Below are 12,123 nucleotides of genomic sequence, written 5' to 3'. Positions count from 1 at the left end.
GTTTCTCTCGCTGCCTCTGCCTCCTTGCTGCCTTTCCCGTGTCGCTCTTCTCTTTCGCTGCCTCCATTCATCTTCCTTTGTTTCGCCACCGATCTCCATCTTTGTCTGTCAGAGCTCCCCCACAAGCTGTCCGTGTCTTTCTTTGCGTTCGCCTCGATGCCGCTTCCGTCATGGAATGATGTGATTATTAGCAACAAACAAACAAAAACAAAGCAAAACGCAGATCCTCTGTTTGCAAGTAAACAAGACAGCGACCGTACAGCCATGCTCGTCTGTGAGGCTGCGAGCACGATTTGATCTCAGCACTCTAACACGCTCACAATGTCAACGCCAACATGCTGATTTTTAACATGCGTACTGTTCAGGGTGGAAATTTGGTACAGACATCCAATAGTTGTCGACATTTCCATTAAAACCAAAAGTTTCAGCCTCGTGGTGGCCCGAGAGGGAAAGTCGGGGGATCACCAGAGACATGAGAATTCATCATCTAAGAAACGTGAATATCTGTGACAATCCATCGAGCAGGTGTGGAGATATTTTACTGGTTAAGTTAAAACTCTGCAGTGATTGAAGAAGTACTCGGATCTATTACTTTATTCAGATTCAGATTCAGAAAAACTTTATCGATCCCAGCAGGGAAATTGCTCTGTTGCAGTACAAGTTGCTCAACACACAGTTAGAAAGAGGGATAAAATACTTAAAAAGGTAAAAACCACAAAGTTACAAACTGCTGTAAGGATAACATAGCCAGAATAATAATAAATGTGTAGAGGCAAATGTGTATTCCAAGGGTAATGTAAATGTGCAAATGATACATAAAATAATAATAACTTGAGTGAAATAATAATTGCATAAAAGTAATTAGTATGCAGATGTCGATTTCAGAATAATGTCTGTTATAGTAATTGAGTAATTATGTAATTATAATGATGTATTAACGCCTACATAACTTGCAGCTGGTAAAGGTGGAGCTATTCACTACATATACTGCATCATAATATTGCATCACAGTTTACTTGTTCATTATATTTTGTCTCATTAATCTGGATCTGCAAAGTATCTTAAGTTATCAGATAAAGGTAGTTTCTTCTCTCTCCAGGTCAGTTTCTGCTGGAGCAGTCCCGTCTTGGCGAGGCGGCGGAGATGGCGGAGAGAGCCGCGGAGCTGGACAGCTCGGAGTTCGACGTGGTCTTCAGTGCTGCTCACATGCTCAGGTTGGCCAAACCGCTGATGTACAACAACCGCGCACTTGAAAAAGCATGCAGAAAATTAAATAGACTTATGTATATTTCAAGAGATGTTGGGGTTTTTGGAGTCCGCCGCTGTGCTGCGTTACCATCTGTGGGTTTATTCTGTACGGCTGCCATTTAATAACCATCTTTGAAATATAAATTATACCAATGTTATAGAGCAGTAAATGTCCTCTCTATGGAAATAGCTGCCGTAAAAGCGATTATGTATAACACTTATAAACAGCAGTACAGCTTCAGTCCGTCATAGTGATGTTTCAGTCCAGGGCTTGTAAAGACGCCATTGGAGAATTTTCCCTCAAAGTTTGGCAAGCACGCGCACAGACGGCGTAGAAGTCTTTAAACGTGTCAAAAGGGACTGCAAATGTCCTCTACTCCCAGCCACTCAAGGAACTATTGGAGCGATGTGCCTTCGTTCCTTTTTGCTCTACATATCTGGAAAAGTCATCACCGCTCTCGAGCATCCTCCTAAATACAACTCCGCAGAGGGTTTCCAAAACGGCTGAAAGTCTCAGGCTTCGGCGGAGCTTTGCTTTTGGGAAGCGTGAGAGTGAATCTAAATGGCAGATCACTGTGCCGCGCTCTGGTCTCACTGGTTATTTTCTGCTGGGACTGGCTTGGACGTAAAGCCGATCTGATTAGGATTTAATGAATGTGGCGCACACCTGTCATTAGCTGGATTGGAGATGCTCCTCTCATAATACACATGAGCTACAAATATTGACCGACCATAACCAGGATTCTAATAATTCACCCAGTTCATCCAGTTTGATGGAAGGTTTTCCTTTAAATCATTTAAGTTTTGCATGCATCAGGCCTACATTTCTTTGCCGCCATCCACTCTTATAATATAGATACTGTGTTGGTAATCTGGTATGTGATCTCTCCAATTAAGCGGTTAGTTTTTCCACGTTTTGGGTGAATCTATAATGCATTTTTCTTCTTGAAAGAAAAAAGACTTACCTTTCCCTCAACCCAAAGCTGCTTTCCTGAAAGACTGCCTGAGTCTCTATATCTGCCTTCTTTATTGATCAAACAAAACAAAGACCAAGGTTATAAGATGATGACTATGATAGTCACATATAAACTCCAGTGAACCCTGATAAAGTGTTGCATGCATCCTCAAGGCATATTTTACTTCAGTCACAGTCTTATAAATATTAATTGCCACGTCGGGAAAGAATGGTTTCCTTGACTTTATTAACTTTGGCACTGCGAAGTCCGGTTCATGCACTATTTATGTTATATGTATGGAGCAGATTAACTGTTGCCATCCCATAAACCCAGCTGTAACATGTAAGGGAGGAACAGTTGGTGAAGTGTTTCTGTCATTATAAAAACATTCATCTCTCTTATGTGAAGTATAATGGACAATGAGCGAGTCATCATCTTAAAGTAAGTCATTGCTGCATTATCGTAGTTATTACGCAGCTAAAGAATGAATCACTTGACACAGAACATTATTTCCTAATGATTTTATGAGAAATGAAAGTATTTTACAAGCTTATATAATAAATATTTCAACATTGCTGCAGCCGAAGAAGGATCTGGACCCTCCTTTGGCTATTATGTTACTGTATGCACTCAGTAGTGTTCAGAGACTACTGAATATACAAATAAGTCCATGTTTGTGAGCTAGCTGGGCAAGAAACATCTTTGCCCGCAGGAATTAATGTAATTTTGGCATAAAAATAATGGTATTTAATTAGAAATGAATTAATTTCCCAAAAGGATCTGATATTTTAGTGCAGGGTAAAAAGGTAAGCAGTGAAACAGTTGTCAATGAGTAATAATGATCATCATCGGAATATGCAATAAAAAATACAGTAGTGCAAAACATTTACAATCTGGGGATCAGGGATTAACTCAAACCAAAAGCAGAAAAAGATAAATACATTTCTGATACACAAAGTTGTACTTACCTTTCACACTATCCTCTAATTTTAAAAACTGTAATGAAGGTTTGCAAGTAGACCTTGTTCCATTTAAGGGGTCACAAAGCAAAAAAAGTCTATAAAACTGCCTGTTTATAGGAAATGAATCAGTGAAAGTCTATACATTTTAGGCTTACTTGAGCACATAATCTGTCGCATACTCGCCATATAAGATGTTCATTTTTTATTTCATGTAATCCTGTATTTAAACAGACGGTTCCTGACAGTGGGGTTCTTTTATTCAAGAGAGACCTGTGCATGAGTAAAGAAGAACATAAGCACTGACAGACAAACTGAAATTCACATCACAGGCGAGGGTGATTTTAATTTCTAAGTATAGTATTTAAAGATGTGTCTAGAGAGCAGGAGTAGTGAGGCCGTTCTTCCAGTAGAGCCTTATAGATAAATAATGTGCTGTGCAACCGTCCTGCCTTTTCCCACAACACATAACGGTGAGTGAGATAAGCATCACCCGTGATGAAACTCACTGCAATGTGACGCACAGAGGCATTAAATGAACGTTTCCTGCTTAAATGAATGCTTCCTGATAATTTAAGTGAGATTAACATAATCTCAACATGCAATGAATCTGACTATTCCAATGAAAATTGTAAGTAAAATTAACACTGAGGCATTTTACAGCAATTTACACAATTAATGAATGGCTAGCTCTAATTATAGTAATTCACATGATTAGCTGTGCAATAATGAATGAATACGATTATAATAAGTAATTTGTATTAGTCCAATCTATTAATATATAGTCTGTTATGTCAGATTTTTACTCTTCTGTTCTGTCTGTTCTTCCTTTTCTTCAGACAGGCCAGTCTAAATGAGGCAGCAGAGAGGCAGTACGAGCGTGCAGCCAGCCTCAGACCAGACGTAAGTACCTGGACTAGTGGGCCTGTTGCCACTTATCATGGAAATGCACACACAGGCCTGAACTGTAAATTCAATTTACACCAAACTGTGTGTTACCCATCATTTTGACATGATGTTATAGTGCTGTTGTTCCTGGCAAACAGTCATACAGTTGAAAATAAAATGGAAACTGTGTTCTGCTCATGGCTGGGAACGGGTACGTGCCTTCATGTGCTTGTACAAACATAAACGTGAGAAGAGCTCAGTGGTTACTGTCGTCTGATATTCAGCTTCGGACCTGATCACGGTTAAACAGACAGAGCCTTGTGGGATATTGTGTCTCTCCATGTCAGCACATGTGGCCGAGGAAGTTGAGGGCTATTATATCCTGTTTCTGCCCAGTATGAATCAGTCACTTCAAAGGGAAAGGGTGCGTGGACCGGTCTGAGGGACGTAACGTGGAGTCATAGGAACCCCTGTGTTTTTAGACCAGACCTAGAAGGAGCTTCCTGCAGTCATTTGTCATGTTAGTCTGCTTAGTGACCGTCTGTGCTGTGACTTATGTTTCCAGTTCAGAGAGGAGAAAGGGTTAGACTTTCATCTTCATGCCCTTCACTTGAGTAACTCCTGTTATAGTGACGCACCTTTTCTAGCAGTATTTCCTCACCTTTTGTGTCGGATGAAAGTTACTCCCACAGCCATGCTAGATGAACTCAAGTACCCCTTCATCGACACCACTCATGTTCCAAATGTGAATTTTAATTGATCTTCAACTGGATGTGATTCAACACTTTTCATTACATGAAGAAATTTTAGGTATATTTCAACCTATAATCTGTGACATTTAGCTAACCATTCAATCATTTATCCAATACAGCTTGCTGCAATCTGTTTTTTGTGCTAACAAGTTTTACCTATTATTTCAGGTATTTATTTCAACTATTTATCCATCACTTTTAGCTAACGCATTCAACTGTTTATCCATTTCTTAGCTATCCCAACCATTTGTCTATCACAGCACTTTAAATATGTATTTCACCCTTTACTTTTTAGCTCAACTATTCCGACCATTTATCTGTTAAACATGTTTAGCTACATCAACAGTTTATTCATACTTTCAGCTGATTATTTTAACCAATAACCTGTTTCTTTTCACTAGCTCTCAACCGTACTTTTAGCTAACCATGTCACCCATTTATCTATTACTTTTATTGAATTATTTTGACTGTTCATTCATGCTTTAGCTGACTATTTCAACCATTTATCTATTATTTAGCTCACTAGCTACTTCAACTGTTTATTTATACTTTTAGCAGACTGCAGCCATTTTATCTATTAGTTTTAGCTATTTCAACTATACTTTTAGCTAAGTACATTACATGTAGCTAACTATGTTAACTGTTTATTGATGCTATAGCTGACTATTTCAAACAATTTTTTATAACCTTTAGCTTTTAAACAGTCTTCCTACTTTTAGTTTCAACTGTTTATCCATTACTTTCAGCTATTTTTATTGTTTAATAATGCCATAGCTAGCTATTTCAACCATTTAGCGTTATGCATTACTTTTAGCTAGCTGCAAGACCTCAGTGCTAGCTTGCTCACTATTATTCACTCATTCTCAATGGCAGCGTGTACTGTTCATTTCCATTTATTAATTTTGTTTTTCAAATTAGCTGAGCTACTCTACAATTTTTCCACGTAGCCCCTGGCAACAGCAGAACAAGCCCATGGGAACGAGCACTGGCTGGGAATCACTCCTTTGTAGCATGTGCCCCTTTTTAGATAAAGTCTGCCAGTCTCTTTATATCCCATTTTAAGCCCTAAAGGCTGAGTAAAACCATAGCGGAGGAGAATGCTGGTTGTCCATTTTAATTTGGAAAGGCATGTATTTATATTTCATTCTGTAAAAAATAAGCTGCCTCGAATTCACGGTCATTATAATTCACAGCCTGGAAGCCTTCATGTGCACATTCAGGCAGGCTTGTCATTTGTCACGAGTAAAGTGCTTCTTGTCTTTGACATTTTCCCGGCACACGTCTGCTTAGTGAATGACAGTCTCTCAAATATCAACTTAATCCAATAGCTCTCAGGTCATGAAAGATTCAGCGCTGGCTCGACGTGCTAAGAAAGGCAATGATCTGTGTGCCTGGAGAGAAAGGTGCAAATGCACTTTTTCCTTTTGCATAAACAGACTGAGGTGCTTTGTAACACCACTCAGATTGAGGTTCGCCTAAAGTATCACGCTGTACACTGAGCAAAACGGGCGGTTCACTCTATGGAGATTGGTCCATGAGTTATTAAGTTAGAGTATGTTCTAATAAAAAAAGCATTTTCCATATTCTAATCTTGTGTTTCCATGTGTAATTGCTCATTTATCTCCTGCCACATGCCAAATATGTGTCAAAAATATTATTTTTGTGTAGTTTTATATCCCTCATGTCCACTCTTTTCTCTTCCTGTAACCCAAACATATCTTCGATGAACTATTATTCAAGGCAGAGTGTTTTTATGTGTCTTAAAACACGTCTGGAGGGGATCTTTAAGGATTACAACTGTAGCTCAGAGGGCAAAAGAAGTAGATGCTATCTTAAAAATGCTGTATATCCAACTTGCTGAAGGTCAAGAGACTCCATCCCTTCCATGGCTGTTAGTGTATTACAGAAAACCAGACCTAACTTCAGAAATAATTGTTTCAGTACAAGGAAAGGCAAAAAAAGTCAATGCTGACTTATTTTCTGGCTGCCGTCCAGGGCACAGAACACATGTATCCAGCGCTCAGTTTCTTATGATTTAGCCCATTCTGTGTATTGCATATCACCCAGTTGTTTAGAATGACAAAAGAGACCCTCATTTATCTAGCTTAGTGTGTCTTGGCTGCTCATGAAGTTCCACAATAGTACAAAAAGCAGACCAGAGGTTTGGAGCAGTTTGAGATGTAATGGCTTCAGCTACGATCATTTGTTGCGCTGGGTGAGAAAAACAAACCCACTGAAAAAAGGGGTGGCATTGCTGCTCTGCAGCTGCTAATTAATTCATTTTCCAGCGTCTTACCAGGCCACTACTCGAAATGAGCGATCATTTGATACATTAGGTGAGAAAAACAAGCTCCCGCTCCCAAGGCTAGTCTTTTAACACCGCTTGAGGAGTGGAATGTAAACACGTGAAATATCAGCGTTGAGAGGAGACGAACAGTTGTGTTTGGGGAGAGGAAATCTGTGAACGAGTTGCCAAGTTGAGAGCCATATGTCAGGCATCGAGGACGGGGGCCTGGGAACAAGGCCAGGTCTGGGGGATGAGGTGCCGACGACTTTTAGGATGAGATTTGGGCGCGTTTGTTAGTTATGGCTTGCTGAGAGTCACGTCTATGACCTGGATTTTTTTAGATTTCCACGACTGGTAAGCGATCAGGGCCAGGTGGTTTCACTTTGCAACTTCAAAAGATGGTATTTTATTAAATAAGAGTCCAGACACACCTCTAAATGGGCTTGTTCATTCATATCATAAAAAAAACTTCACACGCATCCACACACAAACTGTAGCTACCTATTCTTACACTTTGGCGCTGTTAAAGCACACACTTTTGTCTTTGGTCATGCCTGCTACTGTGCTGTGAGAATGCATCCAGGCTAATTTAATGCATATTTGATTTTCTTAGCCTTCAGCAAATTTCACCAGAGCCCCTGCCTTAATCTTCCATCCATGAAAAGCCTGGCCGGCTTCCTAAAAAGCGTGTACGTCTCAAATAACTGTCTGTGTCAAATGTAGAACTGAGAAGGGCAAGTTTAAAATAGTTTGCCCAGATAGATAAATCCAAGGTCGACACAGTTGCAGTAAGTACAGTAATCCTGTAAGTCCACAGCCTGAGACCTTGGAACTCACTGTAATTATGGCATTACGTAAACCTCATTCTGACCCTTTTCCTCTCTGTGCTTCCACCTTCTCCCAGTATGCGGCCGCTCTGATGAACCTCGGTGCCATCCTCCACCTGAATGGGAAACTTCCCGAGGCCGAGGCCAACTACCTGCGTGCGCTGCAGCTCAAACCCGACGATGTCATCACCCAGTCCAACCTGCGCAAGCTGTGGAACATCATGGAGAGGCAGGGGCTCAGGATTAAGCATGGGCTCGGGATGCCGAAGAGCGACCTATGAACTGAGAGAGTCGCGGCGCTCTTCGACTAATGATGACGCGGTGTCCTCCAGCGGATGAGCTGGAGGCTAAAAGCTCTCTGTGAGACAGGGAAGACAGATTCTTTGGCCTGCGAGGCTTGTGGAAGACAGTTTGAGGTTTGGCACGTTTGGGATTCAAGGGCAGCCTGATAATACGTCACCAACAGTACTGTGTGGTGGTTAAGACAACTAAGACTAATGTCACCTTTTATCATTACATTTTATGAAATAATGCTCAATTTCTAAATTATGTTTTAAAGGCAAATAACTACAAAGTCATAAAGAAAAAAATCTTGAACCAAGGTCTGCAGACTGGGTTTTGAAATGTCAGCATTGTTGGGTGAATGAGTTTCATTATGTCTTCCATGGTGCCAGCTGGTTTGTGTTAAAGGGGAACTCCACCGATTTTATGCATCAAAGTCTGTTTGCTGGTCTTTGGGAGTAACGCTGCATATGTGAAAAATGTTGTCGAAATCATCCTGGGGCTGAAGGCTACAAGTTTGGAAATGAAAATGTGTCGTTAGAAAGATGTGAGGTTAAGGGACCTCTGTAGCCCGTTCTTCATCTCTGGTTGAGGCTACATTAGCTGCTAGTAGCATAACACACCAGAATGTCTGTCCAAACTGTCGCCGGTGGAGATGCATTATGGGAAACGTAGGTGACAGACAAGCTTTTTTTCTGGTGCTGCTGCGGCAATTTTGATCCTTTCTCCTTAAAAATGTTCACCATGAGTCCAACAGTGTTGTCGGAGTGCTGTGCTAAATCAGTAGAGTGCTCTTGTAACAAATTCCAGATTAAAACCCTGATTAATTACCCTCAGGGTGCCTTCAACTTTAACTCTTAAATGCATAGCATTAAAAGCATGCCAGTGCTAAGACACCTTCAGGTACCACCCTGTAATACAGAGCTGTATAGTAAATTGCTTCAACCAATTAAAAGAGCAGGTTAAAACACAGAGTAGTGCACAGCCAATCGCATCCTGTTGTCCGAGTCACTGAAGGTTGTTTGCACCTGGTGCATTTTGAACTCTTGTGACTGTAAAAATGAAGACAGCTCATGAGGAAACTCTTCAGCGGTGCCAAAGCTTGTACTGAGTCTTTACGCCTCCTGTGCCAAGCAAGAACTGTTCTCACCTGTGTGTTGTGTTCCTCGTGTCAAATGAACATGTTTCACGTCATGTGATCAAATGATCAAACTTAATTTATTAATACATGTTGTTTTATGTGAAAAAGCCGACACTGTGCCGTCTCTGTCACGGCAGCCCGCCCTCTCTGGTTCCTCCACATAGATAGGCGACAGTAGGCAACATGACAATTGCATTAAAATGTTTTTTTTATATTTTTTTCTCTCTGCTCAGGGACATCAGGTCGTGTTTCCTGTCACAGAATGGGTTTGTGACACAGAGAGAGCTTCTTAAAAACGACGTTAGATGTTTTTTGACGATTGTGACGTTTGGTTAAATTATAGAAAATGAGTAGCTGAAAAATGTGTCGTGTTTTGTAAAGAAAAGTGAACCTTTTTCCATAATAAAAAACATGATTTTTTGCTCTCAGCGGTGTGATGTGCTTCGGGAAGTCTGTTCCTCTCAACGGTGGAAATTCAGTCAGCCAACCCACATGTACATCTATGTGAATACAGAGGATGCACATAGTTGATCAATCCTGTCACTGCGTGCAGGCATACACCTCCACCTGCTTCTCACAGTGAAGATATCAAAGTACGGCAGCGAGATGATATGAACCCGCTAAAGCAGGTAACATTCAGTAGCCTTACATTAGTTTATTTCAAGACTATAAGAATCGAGCTCGAAGACGTCACAATCCATGTGCCACAACATTCAGCCTCGATAAACAGTCCGAGCAGGAAAACCACAGCTGTAGTTAACACTGGCTGAATGTAAGTATTTGAGGTACTTATACTTTACTTGAGTATTTCATTTCATGACACTTCAGTGTTGTACTTTTTACTGCACTGTCTGACAGCTTTAGTTATGAGTTATTTGATGAACAAAACATGAAGCACCTTTAAAACGTGATCCATGAATGATTACCCAGTTAATCAGTTGATTCATCCGTTACCGAGAAATAATTCAGTGACTGTTTTGTCAACTGAGTCATCATTTCAGTCATTTCTCAGCAAGAACGCCTGAAACGTTTCATGGTTTCATGATCACCGTGACAACTTGCTGCTTTTCTTTGTCCTAGATGACAGTAAACTTCATCACTTCGAGGTCTGGGCTGTTGGTTGGAAAAAACAAGACGTCTGACGTTGTCCCTTTCAGCTCATTATATTTAAATATAATATGAAAAAAATTGATTCATCAAGAAAATTATCATCAGACTAATCCATGATTGCAACCCAATATTACATATAGCAACAGTATATCTTATTAGATATATTGTACTACACACACTCACAGGGGGAATTGTACTTTTTCCTGATAATACTTTCATACTTTTTCTGAAGTAACAATTTCAGTGCAGGAGTATTTTTACAGTGTGGTGTTAGTACTTAAGTAAAGAGTCTGAACATTTCCTGGTAATTAAAAACAATAATGATGGCTTACAGGGCTGGAAACTGATCGTTAACATGATTAATCACATTAAAATGTCTGCTGTGAAGAGGTCTGTTCTACACCAGCAGCAGCAGCAGGTAGCAGCGAGTGTTTACAGCACCCTGACAGCACGTGAGCAGGGCAGCAGCTGCAGTAAGCTGTTGACTGTCTAACCCTCAAGGTCCCAAAGTCCCCAAAGATTAATGTGTATATATAAAAAAAATTCATTTTCTTTTCTACTTGCTTTATCCAAACCTAATATGTGTGACCATAAAGAACTGTCATCACACGAAATAAGGAAATATTTCCTGTTTTACATGTTGAACACATAATGAATATATGAACCTCTACTAATAACTAAGCTACTAAATGCATTTACTCAAGTACAACTTTGAGGTACTTACACTTGAGTATTTCCATTTGCTTCCACTTCACTACATCTCAGAGGCACATGTTATTTTTTTTTTACTGTACTGCATTTATTTAATACCTTTAGTTTACCTTTACCTTTCAGATATCGTTCACGAGCTACCCAGCAGTATATACTGTAAAGAATTACAGATATACTATATATAAAGTTTAAAAAAGGGGGCCATATTTACCAGCTGTACACATTAATGCATCAGTGATTATAATCCTATAAAATAATATGTTTTATTCTGAAATGGGCAATCCTGCATAATGAGTACTTTTACTTTCGCTAGTTTTGTACATTTACTTAAGTAAAATTTAAATGCAGGACTTTTACTTAGAGTATTTCTACACTGTAGTATTGCTACTATTAAAGATCAGAGGACTTCCTCCATCACTGATTAGACCCCAGAGAGTCTGTTAGGGGACATCAAACACAAATATAGAGCATATAAAGATCCACTGACTTTAATAGTTGGAGTGTGTGATTTTATGTCGTGGACTTCAGACAGAGTTCAAAATCATGTTTATAAGGAATTCACATAAAATCAGTCATGAAGAATCAAACTGAATAAACAATGATACGAGTATTTGCATTGGATAAACACAGAGAGGAGTGTGTCATATGAGTGTAGCAGTGACGCAATCGTCTTCCTGGACTAGTTTGCTGGCTTTGTTACATTCAGTTCAGATTCCTAAACATGCTTTGGGGTGTTTGAAATGTTAAATAATTTAGAGAGGAAGTCATCTCTCTCCGGGGCTGTTACCTCGTCTTGGTTTCAGTGGAGACGGAGAAGAATAGTGCCACACACAGACAGCCTTCTGAGTGGAACCACTAATTAGACTTGGTCTTTTCACAGACTCAACATGTTGATATCATCTGATCAAGCAGACATCAAAGAGGTTCTAATCACACGCCAGACTCCGAGCACACCAAGCCGT

At 40.0% G+C, this 12,123-nt stretch overlaps 1 protein-coding gene across 1 annotated transcript in view; it reads left to right on the top strand.

Annotated features, from left to right (window-relative positions):
• Positions 1-8,991, top strand: part of tmtc2a (transmembrane O-mannosyltransferase targeting cadherins 2a) — a 62,921-nt gene extending 53,930 nt beyond the window's left edge. Inside the window, exons 10-12 of the mRNA XM_041964449.1 lie at positions 1,100-1,214; positions 4,003-4,066; positions 7,995-8,991. Coding sequence (XP_041820383.1) covers positions 1,100-1,214; positions 4,003-4,066; positions 7,995-8,198 — 383 coding nt within the window. The 3' untranslated portion in view covers positions 8,199-8,991. The remainder of the gene's footprint in view (positions 1-1,099; positions 1,215-4,002; positions 4,067-7,994) is intronic.
• The last annotated feature ends 3,132 nt before the right edge of the window (positions 8,992-12,123 follow it).

Source organism: Chelmon rostratus, chromosome 22 (genome assembly GCF_017976325.1).
Source record: "Chelmon rostratus isolate fCheRos1 chromosome 22, fCheRos1.pri, whole genome shotgun sequence".
Taxonomy (NCBI): Eukaryota; Metazoa; Chordata; class Actinopteri; order Chaetodontiformes; family Chaetodontidae; genus Chelmon; species Chelmon rostratus.
This window is presented reverse-complemented; position numbering and strand designations above follow the sequence as displayed.